This window comes from Balaenoptera musculus, chromosome 1 (genome assembly GCF_009873245.2).
Source record: "Balaenoptera musculus isolate JJ_BM4_2016_0621 chromosome 1, mBalMus1.pri.v3, whole genome shotgun sequence".
Taxonomy (NCBI): domain Eukaryota; kingdom Metazoa; phylum Chordata; class Mammalia; order Artiodactyla; family Balaenopteridae; genus Balaenoptera; species Balaenoptera musculus.
In genome coordinates, this window is record NC_045785.1 from 17,722,445 (window position 1) to 17,740,545 (window position 18,101).

At 51.3% G+C, this 18,101-nt stretch overlaps 1 protein-coding gene across 2 annotated transcripts in view; it reads left to right on the forward strand.

Moving 5' to 3' along the window:
* EPHB2 (EPH receptor B2) overlaps positions 1-18,101 on the forward strand; it is a 184,906-nt gene that overhangs the window by 149,191 nt on the left and 17,614 nt on the right. The window contains exons 6-7 of one of the 2 annotated variants that reach the window (XM_036836929.1): positions 8,861-8,985; positions 16,695-16,857. In XM_036836929.1, the coding sequence (XP_036692824.1) occupies positions 8,861-8,985; positions 16,695-16,857 (288 nt within the window). The remainder of the gene's footprint in view (positions 1-8,860; positions 8,986-16,694; positions 16,858-18,101) is intronic. The other variant, XM_036836921.1, reaches the window with a different exon arrangement.

Consider the following 18,101-nt stretch of genomic DNA (forward strand, 5'->3'; position numbering starts at 1 on the left):
TCTCGTCTGACTCTCATCTGGGAAAGATTCTCCTCTTTTAAGGACTCAAGTGATTAGAGTGGGTCTACCTGGATAATCCGGGATAATCTCCCATCTCAAGGGCCATAACCTTAATCACATCTGCAAAGTCTCTTTTGTCATGTAAGATAACGTATTCACAGATTCCGGGATTAGGTCATGACATCTTTGGGGGCCGTTATTCTGCCTATCACATGCACACGTAAGTCAGAGTACATCAGCATTCATCCAGTGCAAACACCTCCTTTTATAGAGAGGAAAACTGAGGCCCAGAGAGGTTCCTAAGTGGCTGCCCAAGATCATACAGCAGGCCCTTGGCGGAGCTGGTCTCTAACACCCTCGCCAGGTGTCAGAGTCTCTGTCCGTGACACCACTCCACATGGCTTTCTCATGGAAAAATTTTTGACTTTCCAAAGCCCTTTCTGCCAGCCATGTTCTCCTCTGATCCTTTTGCCCTCCTGTGGAGCGGGCACACAGTGGCTGGTCTCTAGAACTGACATGATCATGTACTCACCTACTTCTCTCCCTGGGGGCGGAGAGGATCAGAGAGAGATAGGACAAGAGGGCCCCCAGTGAAGCCCATGCCTGGGGAAAGGAAGAGAGAGGGAGAGGGCAACGTCCCTCCCTGGGCTGAGTGCTCTAAATGCATCGTCCTCTTTGATCCTCCCAAGCGTGGAGGCACTGCCCGCCTAGACTATCAGCTAAGATTGGTTCAGCTTGCCTGTAACAGGCTGCCACAGTATGCTGTTTAGCAATCAACTGCAAAAGCAATGGCGTAAAAGCAAGAAGCACTTGTCTAGTTCGTGAGTCTCCTGGTTGGATGGGTCTTGGCGAGGAGCATTCACACGTTCGCGCTCTAGCTACTCCGGGTTGCTCAGCACCTCTTCTCTTTGGATTTTGTCAGGGCTCTATTGCATGTTTGGGGTTGAGTGCTGTGGGCTGGTCAGGAATGGTCCTGGTGGGGACAACTGGGGCAACAGCTCTGCTCCATGTATCTCATCCTCCAGCAGGTCGGCCTGGGCGTGTTCTCGTGGCCATGGCGGGGCACCTAGACAGCTGGCAGATACACGCGAGGGCTTTTTCAAGCCTCTGCTTATGTCGTATTTGCTTATATTCTATTGGCCGGAGCGAGTCACACGGCCAAGCCCAGAGCCAGGGTCAGAGGGGGATTACACAAATTACAGGGCAAAGGATATAGAGACAGAGAGGCAAGTAATACAACCAGTCTACCATAGTCGCTTAGACCAAATGGAGATTTATTTTTCTTATGTGTAAAGGATGTCAGAAGACAGGAATTAGGGCAACTCCATGGACTCAGTAGGGATCCATGCCCTGAGGGGGAACGAGGCACACAGAGGGAAGGCTACTTCCCCAGGTCTCAGCTGGTGAAGAGATTGGAAGCTCCCCCAGGGCTCGCTGGGGGCAGCAGGGCCCCTGACCACCTGCTCCCGCCACCGAGCAGGCCCTGCCTGGCCAGCCTCCCCTAACCTCTCGACCACAAGCCCCTTTTGTGCTTGCTCCCTGGGGCTCCATCTCCTTGCAGGGGTCACGGGGCGCCACTGATCCCATCCCCCTGCCGGTGTGCCTGGCTGGTAATTGAAAATACCAGAATTCCCTAAAGACCAACTTACAGGGAAACCTGACACCTCAGGGTGGGCGGCGGGCAGCAGGAGGGATGGGAGAACATCCAGCTGTTCCCTTTTCTCCGCCGTTAATCCCCCTGGATTCCAGGAGAAAGGCCAGCCCTGCTTGGCCCTCACTGGCCCGCCTTGATCATCTTCCCAGCAAATGCCTCCTCCTTGCCACACCCAGGGTTACGGGGCTTATGGGATCAGAGCCTGAGTTAGCTGCCCGTAACCCAAGCCTGCCAGCTAAGCCCGCCAAGCCCAGACCCCCATGGCTGTGGGGGACCTGCCTCCACCAACAGCTGAGCGCCCAGAGCCAGGGCGGCCGGGTGGGTGGTGGGTGAGGGGAGTCAGCCGGAGCCGGACCGAGGTAACTTTGCAGCAGCCCTCTGAGGCCCACTGGTTTCAAGACCTCTGTGGTCAGCCTGCATCGGCCGCAGCCAATGGAGGGGAGAGGAGATGCTGGACTTGGGTGGGCCTGGGTTCAAATCCCAGCTCCACTGCTTGGTAACTTTGGGCAAGTTACCTCATACTTCAGCGCCTCCGTTTCCTCACCTATAAAATGGCTATAACAGTAATACCAGCCTCTCAGGGTTGCTAGGAATGTTAAATGAGTTAATTGACGTAAAGCGTTTGGAAAAGTGCCTGGTGTAGAGCGAACAAGAAAGTGTTAGGTGTTAGCTGTGGAGCCTTCCCTTTTTTTTTTTTTTAAAGGCATCATGGGGCATCCAGAGGTTGTCCAGATGACAAGCTTGTGTTTTAGTTAAGGAACAGGTTGCCACCCCTACTGCAGTCCTTCTGTGGCTCCCCAGTGCCTTTGCGACAAAGCAACTCCTCGGCCTGGAGGTCTGGCCCCCACCTGCCTCTGCAGCCCCATCCCTGTGCCTCTCCTGAAACTACCTGTACCACTGCATCAAGACTCTGAGTCCGTGGGCCCCGGAGGAATACTCTAGCCTGGGCAGATGAGAGGGGCTGTCTTGGGCAGAGCTGGGCTGGGAGAAGCAGCATGGTGGGTGGAAAATACACTAGATGAGGACTCAGCTGATCTAGACTCTAGACCCGGGCCCACCTCTACCTGCTGTGTGACCTTGGACAAGTTACTTCCCTTCTCTGGCACTGAATCCACTACTCCTAAAAATATGGGCCACAGGCCAGCAGCATCAGTATCACCTGGGAGCTTGTTAGAACTACAGATTCTCAGACCCCATCCCAGACCAGCTGAACCAGAATCTCTGGGGGCGGGAGGAGGGGCCCAGTAATACGAGTTTTAACAAGGTCTCCTGGTTATCTCCTTACTCCCACTCAAGTTGGAAAAGTCCAGTAATCTATAGGGACACATGCTACCACTTTCACCTCCATTATTGGGAGGTGAAATTGCAGGGAGAGATGTGGAAGGAGCAGCTTCACCCCTGCTTGGGACTGGATCCCCTTGGCCGAGTTCCAAAACGGGGGCTTGGATCCAGGAGCTCCACACCAAGTCCAAGTCTCATGGTTTCTCCACTGCCTAGTATGGTGCCCATCCTGGAGCAGGCACTCATTGGGCTGAAACAAATATGCCTTCTCCATTAGACTGTGCCCCCTGGAAGGCAGAGACCCTGCAAGGTTCCTGTCTTGAGCCCCAGCACCCAGCATCGTGCCAACATCACAGTGACTCTGAATTGAAATTTTTTTCCAGCTTTCTTGAGATATTATTGACATAGATCATATGCAAGTTTAAGGAGTACACTGTGATGTTTCGATACACATGTATATTGCAAAATGATTGCCTTAGTAAGGTTAGTTAACACCTCCATCCCTTCACATAATTACCTGCGTGTGTGTGTGTGTGTGTGTTGATAATATTTAAGATCTACTCTCTTAACTTTCCAGTATATAATACAGAATTGTTAATTATAGTCACCCTGCTGTAAATAGGTCCCCAGAACTTATTCATCTTATAGCTGGGAGTTTTTACCCTTTGACCAACATCTCATTTCCTCCAACCCCCAGCCCTGGGTAGCATTCTACTCTATTGAAATAGTCTTAATAATATCTCCCTCCTGATGGTGCTGGGCATCACACTTAAACCTTTACCTGCATTTCTCCTTTCATCCTCACAGCATCCTTGCCAGGTAAGGGTCCCCATTGGACAGGTATAGAAACTGAGGCTCAGAGAGGTTAAGAGAACTTGCTCAAGGTCACAATATTGAGGAGTGGAGGAGTAGGGAGTTGCATGCAGGTCTGTCTGATTCCACTTCTGGGCTCCCAGCCACTAACCTAGACTGCCCTTCTGGGGGCTGGATTGGAATTTCCTTAGCTGAGCCTTCTACAAGTTCTCAGCAGGAAGCACTAGGTAAATGCACGCAGTGGCGGCTTAATGAGAATACCCCTCACCTATCCCTACGGGCTCAGTCCGTGTCTGATGCTCCACGGACATGCAGTGGCAGCACACCCTCCCCGCCACATGCATACCCCTCCCACCTTGGTGAGAGATCCCAGCATTCCAAGGAGCCCTGAAGATGACCTCATCCAGCCCCTCACACCAGAATTATCCTCAGACCCTTGGAGGCAGGGGCAGGGCATATCCCTCCTCGAATCCCTAGTGGCTGAGTTTAAAGCATCCTCACTGATTTTCCAGTGCATGTGAATGCGTGCACACGAGCGCACGCACGCACACACACACACACACATACACAGCCCCCCTGAGTGGTCACACTGCCCTGTGTTTTGTCTGAGAGGGGCTGAGAAGCTTAGGGGAGGCCTGGGGGCGGGGTGCTTCCTGGGCCAGCAGGAAGGGTAAGCCCCCAGCCAGGATCCCCCAGATTAGCCCAGATCTGGGAAACTCCAAAAGGGACTAATTTTGTTGTTTTCAATGGGGAGCTGACTACAACAGGCTGGAGAGAGGGACAGACAGCTCGGGCCTCACAGAGGAGCCAGGGCCGCCAGAAGTCCAGGAGAACAAGCTCTACACAATGGTGGCTCCAGAGGGAGGAGTGGGGCTGGGACTGGAGACAGGGTCAAGGAGGGAGGGGACAGAGAGTAGGACCAGCTCTGAGGGACAACAGGGAAAAGAGCTGGGGCAGGATAGTTCAGCTTCAGGCATAGCTCAGCTCCTCACTAGCTGTGTGAACTTGGGGAAGTCACCACACCTCTCTGAGCCTCAGTTTCCTCTTCTGCAAATTGCAGCTATTAACCCCCATCCCACACTGTTGTTGAGAGGATCAAACAGAATGACTCTGGTCAGCTGCTCAGTGCACAGTGGCCAGTGCCTAGTGATACCCGTGAACACTCACAGAGCTGACCACGTGCCAGGCACCACACTGAGCACCTGAAATGCTTTCATTCATCTGTCCTCACAACAGCCCCCAAGGCACGTTACCATTAGGCTCACTTTACAGATGAGGAAACCAAGACACTGAGAGCTCTGACCACTCCTCCACAGGGATCTAGCAATTTCCTCATTAATTTCCGGTGAGCATTTACTTGGAACTGGGCTGACCGCATGGTAACCAGGGCTGCGCTGGTAAAGAGCCTGAACCACCAGGTTCAAGGGCTAGCCCTCCACTGCCTTGCCGCATGAGCCTTGAGCAGGTCACTGAACAGCTCCAAGCCTCAGTGTCTCCATCTATAAACTGGGGATGTTAATAGCCCTCAGCTCATAGGGCAGTTGTGAGAATTCTGTGTTACACCTGTGTTAATAGGTGTTGAGTACGTGGAACAGGGCTTGGCACAGAATAAGAGCTCAGTAAGTGTTAGGTTAGTGGCTTTTTCCTTGTTATTATTATACACATACACACAGCCCTGAAAGCCCTTCAAGTGACTTCATGAAGCATGAGAATATGTTGCTCTGTCCAGCCACTTACTATCTATGTAGCTTCAGGCAAGTCCCTTTACTGTGATTCTCAGTTTCCCCATCTGCAAAATGGGCTGAAGGAGGTCTGCTTCACAGGTTGTTGTGAGGATTAAATGGGTGCATGGGTACTGAGGACATAGCCCAGCATTAGTAGGTGTCAATAAGCAGTGGTTGGTGGGGCCCCTCCTTTGGATTGGGTCTTTTTTTTTTTTTTTTTTTTTTATTTTATTTTATGGCTGTGTTGGGTCTTCGTTTCTGTGTGAGGGCTTTCTCTAGTTGCGGCAAGTGGGGGCCACTCTTCATCGCGGTGCACGGGCCTCTCACTATCGCGGCCTCTCTTGTTGCGGAGCACAAGCTCCAGACACGCAGGCTCAGTAATTGTGGCTCACGGGCCTAGTGGCTCCGCAGCATGTGGGATCTTCCCAGACCAGGGCTCGAACCCGTGTCCCCTGCATTGGCAGGCAGATTCTCAACCACTGCGCCACCAGGGAAGCCCTGGATTGGGTCTTCTTGATACCCTGGCAGGGAACAAGGAAGACAGAGTCTCCTTGTTTGGCTAAGGAGGAAACTGCTGGGAGCCGGGTCCCTGATCTCCCCAGAAGGCCCACTGCCCCTGGCAGGGCAAGGAGCCAAGCTGAGGGACAGGCAGCCCTCCCTTTGGGGGGGACAGTGGGGGAGGGGTGGCAGAAAGAACAGAGCCTCTTCAGGGACACCTAGGCCAGGATCCAAGTCCTTCTTCTGGGTGGTGCCACCCCATCTGGGGTGTCTTGGGCCAATTTTCCACAGCTCCTTGGGGTGCTAGAGGGAAGCCTAGACCTTTTCGGCCCACGCTGGCCCCTGGGCTGATCCAACTCCAGGACAAGGGCTAACCAGGAAGGACAGGCAGGGAACATGTGAGCTGCAAGATCACAGGGATCTTCCAGCTGTGCCCATGGTGCAGAGGAGGAACCAGGTCCAGAGAGGGGGGTCACTTGCCCAAGGTTGCCCGGTCAGTTAGTAGCAGGCCAGAGAGCAGGGCCTGGGTCTTCTGACCAATAGACAGCTCCCTCCACGCTGGGGACAAAGGGACAGAGACAGAGCAGGAAACAGGCGAGGATCTCCAAGCACTAATCCTCCAGGAGCCCCTACCGGTCCCTGATCCACGCTCATGTCAGTGTGGTCAGAGGCCCTGGAAAGCAGGATTTGGGTGGGAGGAGAAGGGTCAGCCTCAGCCTCCTTCAGGAATCACCATGATGGTCAAGACAGGGCATCCGCTTGTCACGGACCTGCCCAGGAGCCAGGAGAGACTGCAGGAGGTGCTCCTCTCACCCTGGTGAGTCCTCAGTCCCTCCTGGGACCATGAAAACCTCAGGCCCAGAGAGGCAAGGGGGCTCTGCTCCAGTCACACCATAGGGAAGGACCGGGTCAGGACTCATGGACAAACGCTTCTCTGGAGAGTGGCAGACCTGGGTTCAAATGCCGGCTCCCCCACGGACGGGCTGTGTCATCTCAGGAAGCCCTGTGCTGCTCTGAGCTTTGTGGTCTGCACCTGTCGGTGGGGCTAATACTGCCCCCTCACTGACAGTCAGCTCAGGACACACACGTGTGAAGGGCCCAGGGCCATGGCCAACATGTTGTAGGTGCTTTGTGCAGGTTTGTTTCATTTGAGAAGAAGGCAAAAAGCACAGGCATGGGCGCTCTGTGAAAGAAGGAATCAAGGAAGGGGCAGCAAGCTTGAACTCACTGTGACTTTGGGCAGCTCACAACCCTCTCTGGACCTCAGTTTCCACACCTGTAAAATGAGGGGATGGGACTAAATTATTTCTAAGGGTCCTTCTAGCACTAAACACAGCCTCCCCTGACATCTTTTTTTTTTTTTTAATTTTTGGCTGTGTTGGGTCTTCGTTGCTGCGCGCGGGCTTTCTCTAGTTGCGGCGAGCGGGTGCTACTCTTCGACACAGTGTGCGGGCTTCTCATTGCGGTGGCTTCTCTTGTCGCACAGCACGAGCTCTAGGCACAGGGGCTTCAGTAGTTGTGGCGTGCGGGCTTCAGTAGTTGTGGCATGTGGACTCAGTAGCTGTGGCTCACAGGCTCTACAGCGCAGGCTTGGTAGTTGTGGCACATGGGCTTAGTTGCTCCGCACGTGGGATCTTCCCGGACCAGGGCTCGAACCCGTGTCCCCTACATTGGCAGGTGGATTCTTAACCACTGCGCCACCAGGGAAGTCCCTCCTCTGACATCTTGTCTCCTACATCTAACAACCCTCCATGAGGGCACTAGCAACGCTGCTGGGAGGGATGGGTGAAATTCCGTAACATGCAGTTAACCATTTTAACGTGTACAGTTCCGTGGCATTTAGTACATTCACAGGGTTGGGCAATTACCACCTCTATCCAGTGCCAAATCATTTTCATCACCCCAAGGAAAACCCCGTACCCAGCATTCCCCATGCTCCCTCCTCCAGCCCCTGGCAACCACTAATCTGCTTACTGTCTCTATCACCTTACCTATTCTGAATATTTCATATAAATGGGACCATACAATATGTGACCATACAATTTGCATCTGCCTTTCACTTAGCATGTATTTGAACTTTATCCTCATTGTAGTGTACTTCATTAGTACTTCATTCTTTTTTATGCCTAAATAATATTCTGTTATATGTGTATACCACAATTTGTCTATCCATTCATCTGTTGATAGACAGTTGGGTTGTTCCCACCTTTTAGCTGTTGTGAATAGTACTGCTATAAATATTCATATACAAATATTTGCTTGAGTACCTGTTTTCAGTTCTTTGGGGTATATGATTAGGAGTGGAATGGCTGGATCATATGGTAATTCTATGTTTAACTTTTTAAGGAACCACCAAACTGTCTTCCATAGTAGCTATGGATTTATTTTTATATATTTATTTTTCACAGTCATTTTTATTCACTGCAGTGTCCCTGCACATAGGAGGCACTCAATGCACATTTGTTGAAGGAGTGAATGAATCTCCCACCGTCTCTGCTTCCCTGTCCCAGAGCCCCGTCACCATGTCTAGGGTCTGTATGTCCCCTGGTTCAGTAGACTGTAAGCTCCAAGAGAGAATGAATTAACATTTCGTCCAACCCATTTGGGGCCAGACCAGAGAAGGGGCCCAATGCATCTGTCTTGACTTGATGTGGCTGAGCTTCCCCAGGGATGGCTGGAGTTGTCAGTGTCTGTAATCTGAAGGTGCCCCATGGGAGCAGCACCTGCGGCCCTGCACCCTGTCGGCTCCTCAGGCTGGCTGTGTGGCCTAAGCCAGATGCCTTCCCCTCTGTGGTCCCACAGCTCTCTGTCTGGGCACCTTTGAGGCTGGGCCAGAAGCTGCACCCTCTCATGCCCACCCCTGACCCCTGACCTCTGACCTCTCTTCCAGCTCCATCGGCCGTGTCCATCATGCACCAGGTGAGCCGCACCGTGGACAGCATTACCCTGTCATGGTCCCAGCCCGACCAGCCCAATGGCGTCATCCTGGATTACGAGCTGCAGTACTATGAGAAGGTACGCGTGCTCCTGGGCGCTCTCCCCACTCCCCCCTCCCGCAGGGCCCCCTTCCAGGCTGGGTTCTGGGGTTCTATCATCCCGCAAGACTAGGCAGTCTGGTGAAGCGGAAAGAGCCCTGGCCGCAGCTCCACTCCTCCCCAGCTGTGAGACCTCAGGCAGTTGCCTTGACCTCTCTGAGTCTTGCTTTTCTGGTCTAGGGGATCAGGCCACAATCTCAGTAAAATGCAATGGTCACAGCCCTTTCCCCACCAAGACCCCTTTCATCTTGATTTTGATGGGCCTGATGTTCTGAAAAAACTGGTTTTCCCAAAAGCTGCATTTCTTAAGTAATAATTAGTCATTTACCCATTCTGAAGCAGAGATTTGAAACTGCTCAAGAGAGCTTCTGTACAGGGTGAGAGGGTGGAGCTTCCTCCCCATGTTGCTCTGATTCCAGCTAAAACACTTGTTTTTGTTTGCCTGAGTGCCCTTGGTATGTATGGGGAGAGAGTGATTTCTCTTTGAGCTTTTAAATCAGACCTTTATTGCTCCCTTCAGGGACCCAGGGTTGGAAGCCACTGGTGTAGAAGAAGGAGCATTGGACGAGGAATGAGAAGCTGTAGGTTCAAATCCCAGCTCCGTCCATAACCAGCTGTGTGACCTTGGGCAGGCATCTTTCTCTCTCTAAGCCTCAGTTTCCCCCTGTGTCAAATACAAATGAGACCACCTCTCTCGCGTGGCGGCTGTGAAGGTTAAGGAGAAAAGGCAGGTGTAGTGCCCAGCATTGCCTGGCCCTCAGCAGAGACAAGTGTGCTTTCCCTTCCTCCCTCTTCTGCCCTGCCTGCTTCTCGGTGGGCAAGAGCTACATGATGTAAGGCCAGGTGAGCTCAACACATCTGAATGTGGGGCCTGCACAGTACAGAGACAGCAGGGGACAGAGCAGCTGGACATCAGAGGCTCAGGAAGCTCTCTCTTTTGGATAATGACATTTTTAACTGCTCCCTGAGGCACCAAATAGCCACAGAGACTGTCCCTGGGAAAGGGGTCACTGGACTCCCATTCAGACTAGGTTGTAAATGACTACAGGAAGTACATTAGTTGAGGGTAAGCCCACTGGGAAACAGAAAAGGATGGAAAAGCTCTCCCTGACGACTGAGAGGAAGAGAGGGGGAGGCAGTTCCAGCCAGCCCTGCTGGGGCCCACGTTCCGAGCCCCAGCCCAGCCCTCCCACTCTATTAACCCCTGGATCGGCCAAACTTTGGTGAGTCTCAGAGGTTCGGCAAACACCTATCCAGCCTCACCCAGCTGCTTTGTGATTGCTTCCTCGCTCATCCCCTCGTCTAAGCAGTGCACTCCGAGAGACCAGGGACCACATCTGTCCGGTACACCACCTGTTCCCAGCGCCCTGGGCCTGGCACCAAGGAGACACTTGATAAACATTGGCTGAATAAATAAGTGAGTGAGTCCCTTCCCGTGGCCTTGGTAGAGAGTGGAGACCTTGCCTTATCTCCGCTGTGTCCCTTGCCTGGCACACAGTAGGTGCTTGAGGTGTTGTTGGATGGCCTGAGCTGGGATGAGGTGAGGGAAGCAACTCCACCCTTGCTGGGCCCTGGAGAGCCTTAAAGTAGCTGGGCACCCAGGGTAGCTGGACCAGCTGCTGCCAGGCCCAGGAAGCCCCAGGCTTTGCAGAAGCCAGCACTTCCACCCCCTCTGGCAGGGACAGCTTAGCAGCTCAGAATTTAAAAAAAAAAAAAAAAACTAATTAAGAAGCTTTATGATTAAATGAAACTGAAAGCATTTGTCCCCAAAGATTGGAACGGAAATGAGAAATCCCGGCGCGGGTCCTGCCTACGACCCATTTCCTACCGAGAAGGGAGGGGCTGGGGAGGCTGATGGAGGTGTGAACCAGAGGGCAGCTCTGTCCTACTTTCTGCCGCTACCCGGGCATCCCCAGGCCCCTGCCAGAGGTGGCAGGACCAGCAGGCCCTGCAGCAGCCAGAGTTACCACCTGCTCACGTTTCCTGAGTGCCCACTACGGGCTGAGCACATCACCTCTGTCACCTCATTCATCCTCGCAGCAGTGCTATTCGTCTCACTGGACAGGAGGGGAAACTGAGGCACAGGGAAGTTGTGTAACTTGTCCAAGAGCACCCAGCTGCTAAGTGGAAGACTTCACCTGGCCCTCCTGCCTCCCAGTTTTCTCCCAGGGATATTCTGGGATGACTGTTAAGAGGTGGACAGGATCAGGCCCTGATGGAGAATTTTAGGCACAAATGGCAAGAGAGGGGCAGACCTGAGGGACAGCTGTGGTGAGACGTGGCCTTACTTCTGTCAACCCCTCCTCCCAGGGCCTGGGTGCGGAAAGAGACAGCTTGGCTCTGCCATTGGGGAGATGGACTCTGGTGCGTTCAACATTCACTGTCACCAGCTTTGGGCTGGGCTGCTGGATGCCAGGAATACTCAGAGTAACCAGACATGCCTGAAGGCCTCAGGGATTTCACAGTCCAAGGGAAAAGACAGGTTCAGACACAAATAGCCATTAGACAGGATGTGCTACAGGCCACAAAAGGGCCAGCAAAGGTTTCATGGGGGCATCATAATCCTGGCATGGATGAGAGGAAATCTTCATTTAGGTTACATTTGAGCAGAGCCTTGAAAGATGCTAGGAGTTAACCAGACAGACAAGTGATGAGAGCAGGGTCATTCCAGATGGCAAGAACAGCATGTGCAAAGGCCCTGGGGCAGGAGTGTGCTAGCTGCATACAGGGAACAAAGAAGGAGAGAGTGGCAGGAGCGACCAGAACAAGGGAGGGATTGGTAGGGGAGGAGTTTGGGGAGGGAGGCGGGGTGGGGTTGTGGTGGGACTTCCAGGCCGTTAGAGTCTGGATTCAATTTAATAGAGTATGATAGGAAGCCATCAGGAGATTCTGGAAGGATGTGATCTGATTCCTATTACTTTAAAGATTCCTACAACTTGCCATGTGGAGAATAGACTGCAAGGGGGTCCCAGGGACACGGTAGACCCAGCACAGGGCTCTTATGGGACGCCAAGAGAGAAATGATGGTGGCGTGGAGTTGGAGGGCTGGCAGCAGAGATGGTGAGAAGCTGAAAAAATCAGACAGTATTTTGGAACTCAGGGCACCAGGGAGATGTGAAAGATGACTCCCAGTGGATGGTGGTGCCTTTTCCTGGGGGTACATGTGGGTTTGTGATTTGCAGATGTAGGTGCAGTGCTTGCCAGGGGTAGGGAGATGTAGCCAAGAACAGACAGGAGAGGGTGCAGAGGAAACACAGAAGTGGAAGGATAGGATCCAGGAGAAAGGCAGGATTTAAGGAGAGAAAGAAAAAGTTGTTGATGAAAGTGTCGGAGAAGACACCAGCAGAGGGTGAGGAGGAGAACCAGACGTGGCTTCTATCCCTGAGCTGTGACATCCCAGCCACCACCTCTACTTTCCTGAGTCAGCCCCGCCCTTGGGGAGGGGAGAGCCGGGCTGCTAGTGGCGAGATTTATTTCTGATAAGTCCACAGCCGGCTCTTAACTAACACTCCAGCATCCTCCTGGTGCCTGCAATTGATTTCTTTAATGAATGCTCCAGATCCTCCCAGGTAGGGAAATTAGGAACTGAGCCCTGCAGTCCCCTGTGGGCCCCACCCCCATCACCCTTCCCACTCCTCCTTTCCTTCTTTAGAAAGGGCTCTTTTGGAGCAGGCTCTCCGTTTGGCCTTTCCCCAGCTCCACTGGGATTTCCCAGCCTGCCCGGAGCCCGGAGCTGACAACCACTTTGCTGGAAGGCTTCTGGATGCCGCTGACGAATGGTGTTAGCCAGACCATGGTTGGCCGTTTCCATTGGTTCTGGCATCCCAGGGGAGGTGGCCTCCTTTGGCAGCTGCCCTGAAGCACACAGGTTCACGCTCCCTTTGGCTCTCCAAGAGCTCAAGAAGAGTCATTTGTGAGGCGGATGGGCCCTCGTAGGCCACATCGATTTATGTGTTTATTCAACAGAAACTTCTACTTGGCAGAAATGTAGGGAAAGGATATTCCAGACAGAGGGAGCAATGGTTGGGGGAGGAGGGAGTGAACTATGAAAGTCCAGGCTGCATTCAGGTTGTTGCCCAGTGTACATGGAGTTGTATCTACATGGAGAGGTTTGTCACTCATTCATTCACTTTTGCAGTCACTCATTCATTTAATGACCATTGGTGAAGGCCTACTCTATCACGTGTTGATGATAACAGTGATGGTGGTAGCGTACATTTACTAAGTCTTTAGGTGTCCTAGAGACTATGGTAAAAGCTTTCCCCTTTTTTTCCCATTAAATCTCCACAATCACCCTGTATGGTACATAGTGGTGTTATCCCACTTTAGCGATGAGAACACCGAGGCTGAGAGGGCTTAAGAAATGCCACCAGTGCCTCATTGGTCCACTGGGTAAGGACCTAAACTAAGCACTAGTGGATTTCGTACTAAATTTCTTCCCATAATCTGTTGGTGCTTAATCTTTATGCAGATAATGGAACTTCAAAGAGAGGGGAGAGGGAAGGGAATTGATGGCTCTCGAGCATCTCCAATGTGCCACGCACTACCTGATCAAATTTTATCTTCACAACAACCCTGAAAAGTTGGCATTTATTGCTCCATTTTGCGGAATAGAAAACGGGCTCAGGGAAGTGAAGGGTCTTTCCCAAGGTCACAGTGCAAAGAAGTGGAAGAACTGGCATTTGAAATGACTTTCAATCCCCTGCCCAGTCCTGTGCCTAGCTTTAGAGAAGGGATCCACTCAGGTTAGTGCCTAAATTTCCCGAGGCACCTATGCCACCAACAGTTTCCTCCCATCTCCTCATACAATCAGAAACTTAAAACTTCCAGCCTCTAAGCGGGCAGCCACCCAGTCTGCAGAATCCAATCCCCCTTTTCAAGCCTGAGCCCATCCCATGCTGGACAGCGGCACCTAGTGTCCAACTGTGGTACTGCACCCCAGGTTCATAGAATGACTAGTTTAACTTTCATTCATTCATTCATTATGTCAGTAATTAGTGAGCACATACTATGTGCCCAGCCTGGGGGTCCCAGAGATGAACCAGACAAGGTCCCTGCCCCAGGGAACCCACAGGCTTAGAGAAGACACATTTATATCAGAACAGTGAGTGGGAGAGGAGTCAATGGGGCTGAAGTCTCTGGCTGGGACATCTGGGAAGTCTCCCCAGCCGAGGCGATACTTGTGCTGAGTCTTGAATGATAAGTAGGGAACTGCCAGGCAAATGAGTAAAGAGTATTTCAGACAGGGGCAACAGCACTTGCAAAGGCTCAGAGTGTCCAGGTAAGGTCAGATTGCCAAACAAAATACAGGACACCAGGTTATATTTGAATTTTTTAAAATATATTTTTAGTATAAGTATGTCTCAAAGAATGCACGGGACATACTTATACTAAAAAATTATTCATTGTTGAGCGGAAATTCAGATTTAGCTGAGCATTCTGTTTTGTTTTGTTTTTTCTAAATCTGGCAGCCCTACTAGGGAAAGGGGAAGCAGTTGCATATAGCTGGAGCCTGGAGGACCCTGGGGATGTGGCAGGAGAGACTGGCAAAAGCCAAGTCATGGAGGGTCTGGAATGCCAGGCTAAGGAGTACAGCCTTCACCCTGTGGCCGTTGGCAAAGGACTTTGCATGCAGGCCCCTATGCTTGGTACAGGGGAACAAAACACAGCCCCTTCCCTCCGGAGTTTACAATCAAGGGAGTGAGATGAGCATGGGCCTAGGGTGACGGGACATAGCCGAAACCAGACAGCAAGTGCTCCAGGGCTCAGAGGAGGGGAGACACATCTGGCGAGGAAGTCAAGGAGGCTTCCTTGAGGAGTAGGCAGGGGATCTGGCTCAGGAGAAGAGACTGCCTATCCACTGCTGCCCCCACATCCCAAGCTCTTTCTCACCTCCTTGCCTTTGCACCTGCTGCTCCTTCCCAGGAACGCCCTCCTGCTTCTTTGCCTGGGTGACTTCTATTTGTTCTTTAAGGTTCCATTCCAGTTGCCCCCAGTCTCCAGGGAGATTTCCTTGACGTCATCTGATATCCCCCACCCACGCCAGATCACATGCCCCTGGGCTCACTGCGCTTACCCTACCCGTGTAAGCATTTCATACATATTAATTCATTTCATTCTCTAAACCCTTTGAGGTAGCTATTATTATTATTATCCCTATTTTACAGGTGAAGAGAAGGAGGCAGAGAGAAGTTAAGGAACTTGCCCAAGGTCACAAAGGTAGTAAATAATAGAGTCAGGATTTGAACCCAGAAAGTCTGGCTCCAGTTCCCTTTAACCTATACACTATAATAACATTGTAATTACATTATTACAATGTAGTTGTGTAATTACATAATAGGATTGTAGTTACAATTATTATCTGTAATAACATTGCTCACACTGAATTTAATTGTTTCATGAGAGTTTTCAAGGGCTCTGGGTCCCCGGACATGTACATGATTAACATGTACAATCAGGTGTGCATTTTTCTACATAAGGGTTCATAGCTTTTCATCGGTTTCTCAAAGGGGTTCATGATCCTCAAAGGGTTAAGATCTCCCCGCCATTTGCTTTACTGAACTGAGCTCTCCAAGGAGGCCAGGGCCTCTGCTTTACCTCCTGTGGGTCCCTAGTGCCCAACCCAGGGCCTAGTGCAAAGAGAGTATTTGGGGAGGGTTTGCTGGGTAGCTGACAGACACCTGAACAAGCATCATGTAGGCTGGTAAACATCTGCATCAACTCAAGCACTTTTCCACTCCCACTGCAACAGCTGGATCTTTGTCCTGTCCCAGACTCCTCGGGTCACCCTGGGCAGTGATCAGGTCAGAATTGGCATTCTCCTCTCTCAAAGGAGGGACCATCAGGTCCTGGGTATCCAAAGGCATAGGTATTAGAGGCGGCTCCATGCAGGAGACTTAGTTTGAGTCCCAAAACAGCCACCAACTGATGCATGTGACCTTGAACATCATTTTCCCTTTCTGGGCCTTAATTCCTGCCTCACTCAAATGTGCTGAGGCTGAAGGGGGGTCCGTCCACTTAATCCGTAGAGGCATGGGGCAGGAAGAGGGATGCAGAAGTGAATAAGTTGGGCCCTCTCCCTGCTGTCTCTAAGAACTCACAGTCTAGTCTTCAGGGTCTGCATACAGTGGCCACTCAGTATGTGTGTATTAGTCAGCTGTTATTGAGATGATGCTGCAGAACAAACAATTCCAACAATCCAGTGGCTTACAACAAGTGGCTATTTTTCTTGCTCATAGGTTTTTGTCTGTGGGTCAACTGAGGTGGTGCTGTTTCAGTCTAGGAGTTAGGTCAAGGTCTTCTTCACAAGTTTCTCCTTCTGGAACCAGCTGTTACGCAGGTTAAGCCTCACCATGGTAGATGGCAGAAGCATAAGAGACCAGGTCAAATCAACAAGCACATGTAAAGCCTCTACTTGCATTACATCCTTTAGAATATTCCAACAGCCAAACCAAGTCACATGAACAAATTCACCATCTGTGAGGTAAAGAAATATGCTCTGCCTTCTTTTGTGGGAAGTGTTGCAAATCATATGCAAAAAGTTTGGGTATGTGATTCTGTTACAGGAAAGGAGTGAAGAATTTGGAACCACAGATGTTTGTCCAGTAGCCAGACTTGCCCAAAGTGGCAGGAGTGGATGGTGGACTCTGGGCTACAACCTCACTAACTGGTTTCTCTGTTCCTCGGCAGGAGCTGAGTGAGTACAACGCCACAGCCATAAAAAGCCCCACGAACACGGTCACTGTGCAGGGCCTCAAAGCCGGCGCCATCTATGTCTTCCAGGTGCGGGCACGCACCGTGGCGGGCTATGGGCGCTACAGTGGCAAGATGTACTTCCAGACCATGACAGAAGGTAAGCAGGGTCCAGAGGGCAGGAGGAAGGTGTTGACTCTACAAACAGAGCAAGGACCACCTCCTATAAAGTGCCTTTGTGCAAATTAGAAAAGGCACCCCCTCTTCTAGATGTCAATTCTCCCTCCCTCCTGGGTGAGAACCTTTGTGCACTGTACAAACCGCACAGCCATATTATAGAGGACTGTTTCTCTGGCCCGGAAAGGATATGGACTCCTCCGTTACCATCATGTCCTTTCCCAGGACCATTGGGAGCTCAGCCCCAACTTGCAAAGCCACTCTGAGCAAGCCAATTCCATTCCCTGGCCCAGTTTCTTCTCATCTATAAAATGAAAGTATCATATTCCATCTGAGAGAGCAATCATTTTATCCATACATTACTCCAGTGACTTCCAGTTGGTTTGAGAAGAATTCTGAAGCCACATCTGAGCTCAGCAGGGAGAAGTGCAGGGATGGATTAGTAATGTCTTCCCTGGGCAAGAGAATGGAAGGTTGTAGCCCATGTGCTTTGTGTCTCCAAGTTTGGGACCACATGGTCTCTAAGCACCCTTCCTGCTCTAATAATCTTTGAGAAGCAGCACAGTTAAAGAATGCAGACTCTAATGCCTGACAGATGGAAATTACAGTGCTGATTCAGCTCTAGCTGCGTGGTCCTGAGTAACTCACCTTACCACTCGGAGCCTCAATTTTCTGATCTATAAATGGGGATGACAACAACTAACTCATTATCATCATCATCATCATCAAACTAGGGTCAGGATGGGGGATAAAGGTACAGGCCCAGCACAGGGTTGGCACTAGGTCTCATGTCCTTAGTGCTCACCAAATAGTAGTTAAGGTCATAGTTGTCATTGCTGTGAGTCTGGGGGCCCTTTCCCCAACCAGCCAAACTCCAGAGCAGAATACTTACGACCAGACTTCAGTATCCCTTCTTAGCATCTGCTTCAACCACTGGGCATGGGCCTCAGCCTTTGCCTGGTTGAACATTTCAGAGGCTCCTGGACCCCTGAATTCTTGTCTTATCACAAAAATCCTCCCTTATAGCTCCACCATCTCTCCTAGTACTCAGCTCCTCTGGAAAATTCCCCTTCCTCATCGCCAGCGTTTTTCACCTCTCTAGGTCCTCTTGCGTGTTGGATGAGGGTCACTGACCTGGGGATTGGGGAACTGTCTCAAGATCTTTCTTTATTAATTCAACAAATATGTGTTGGTTCTAAGGACCCACAAATGACCTAGTCCCTGACT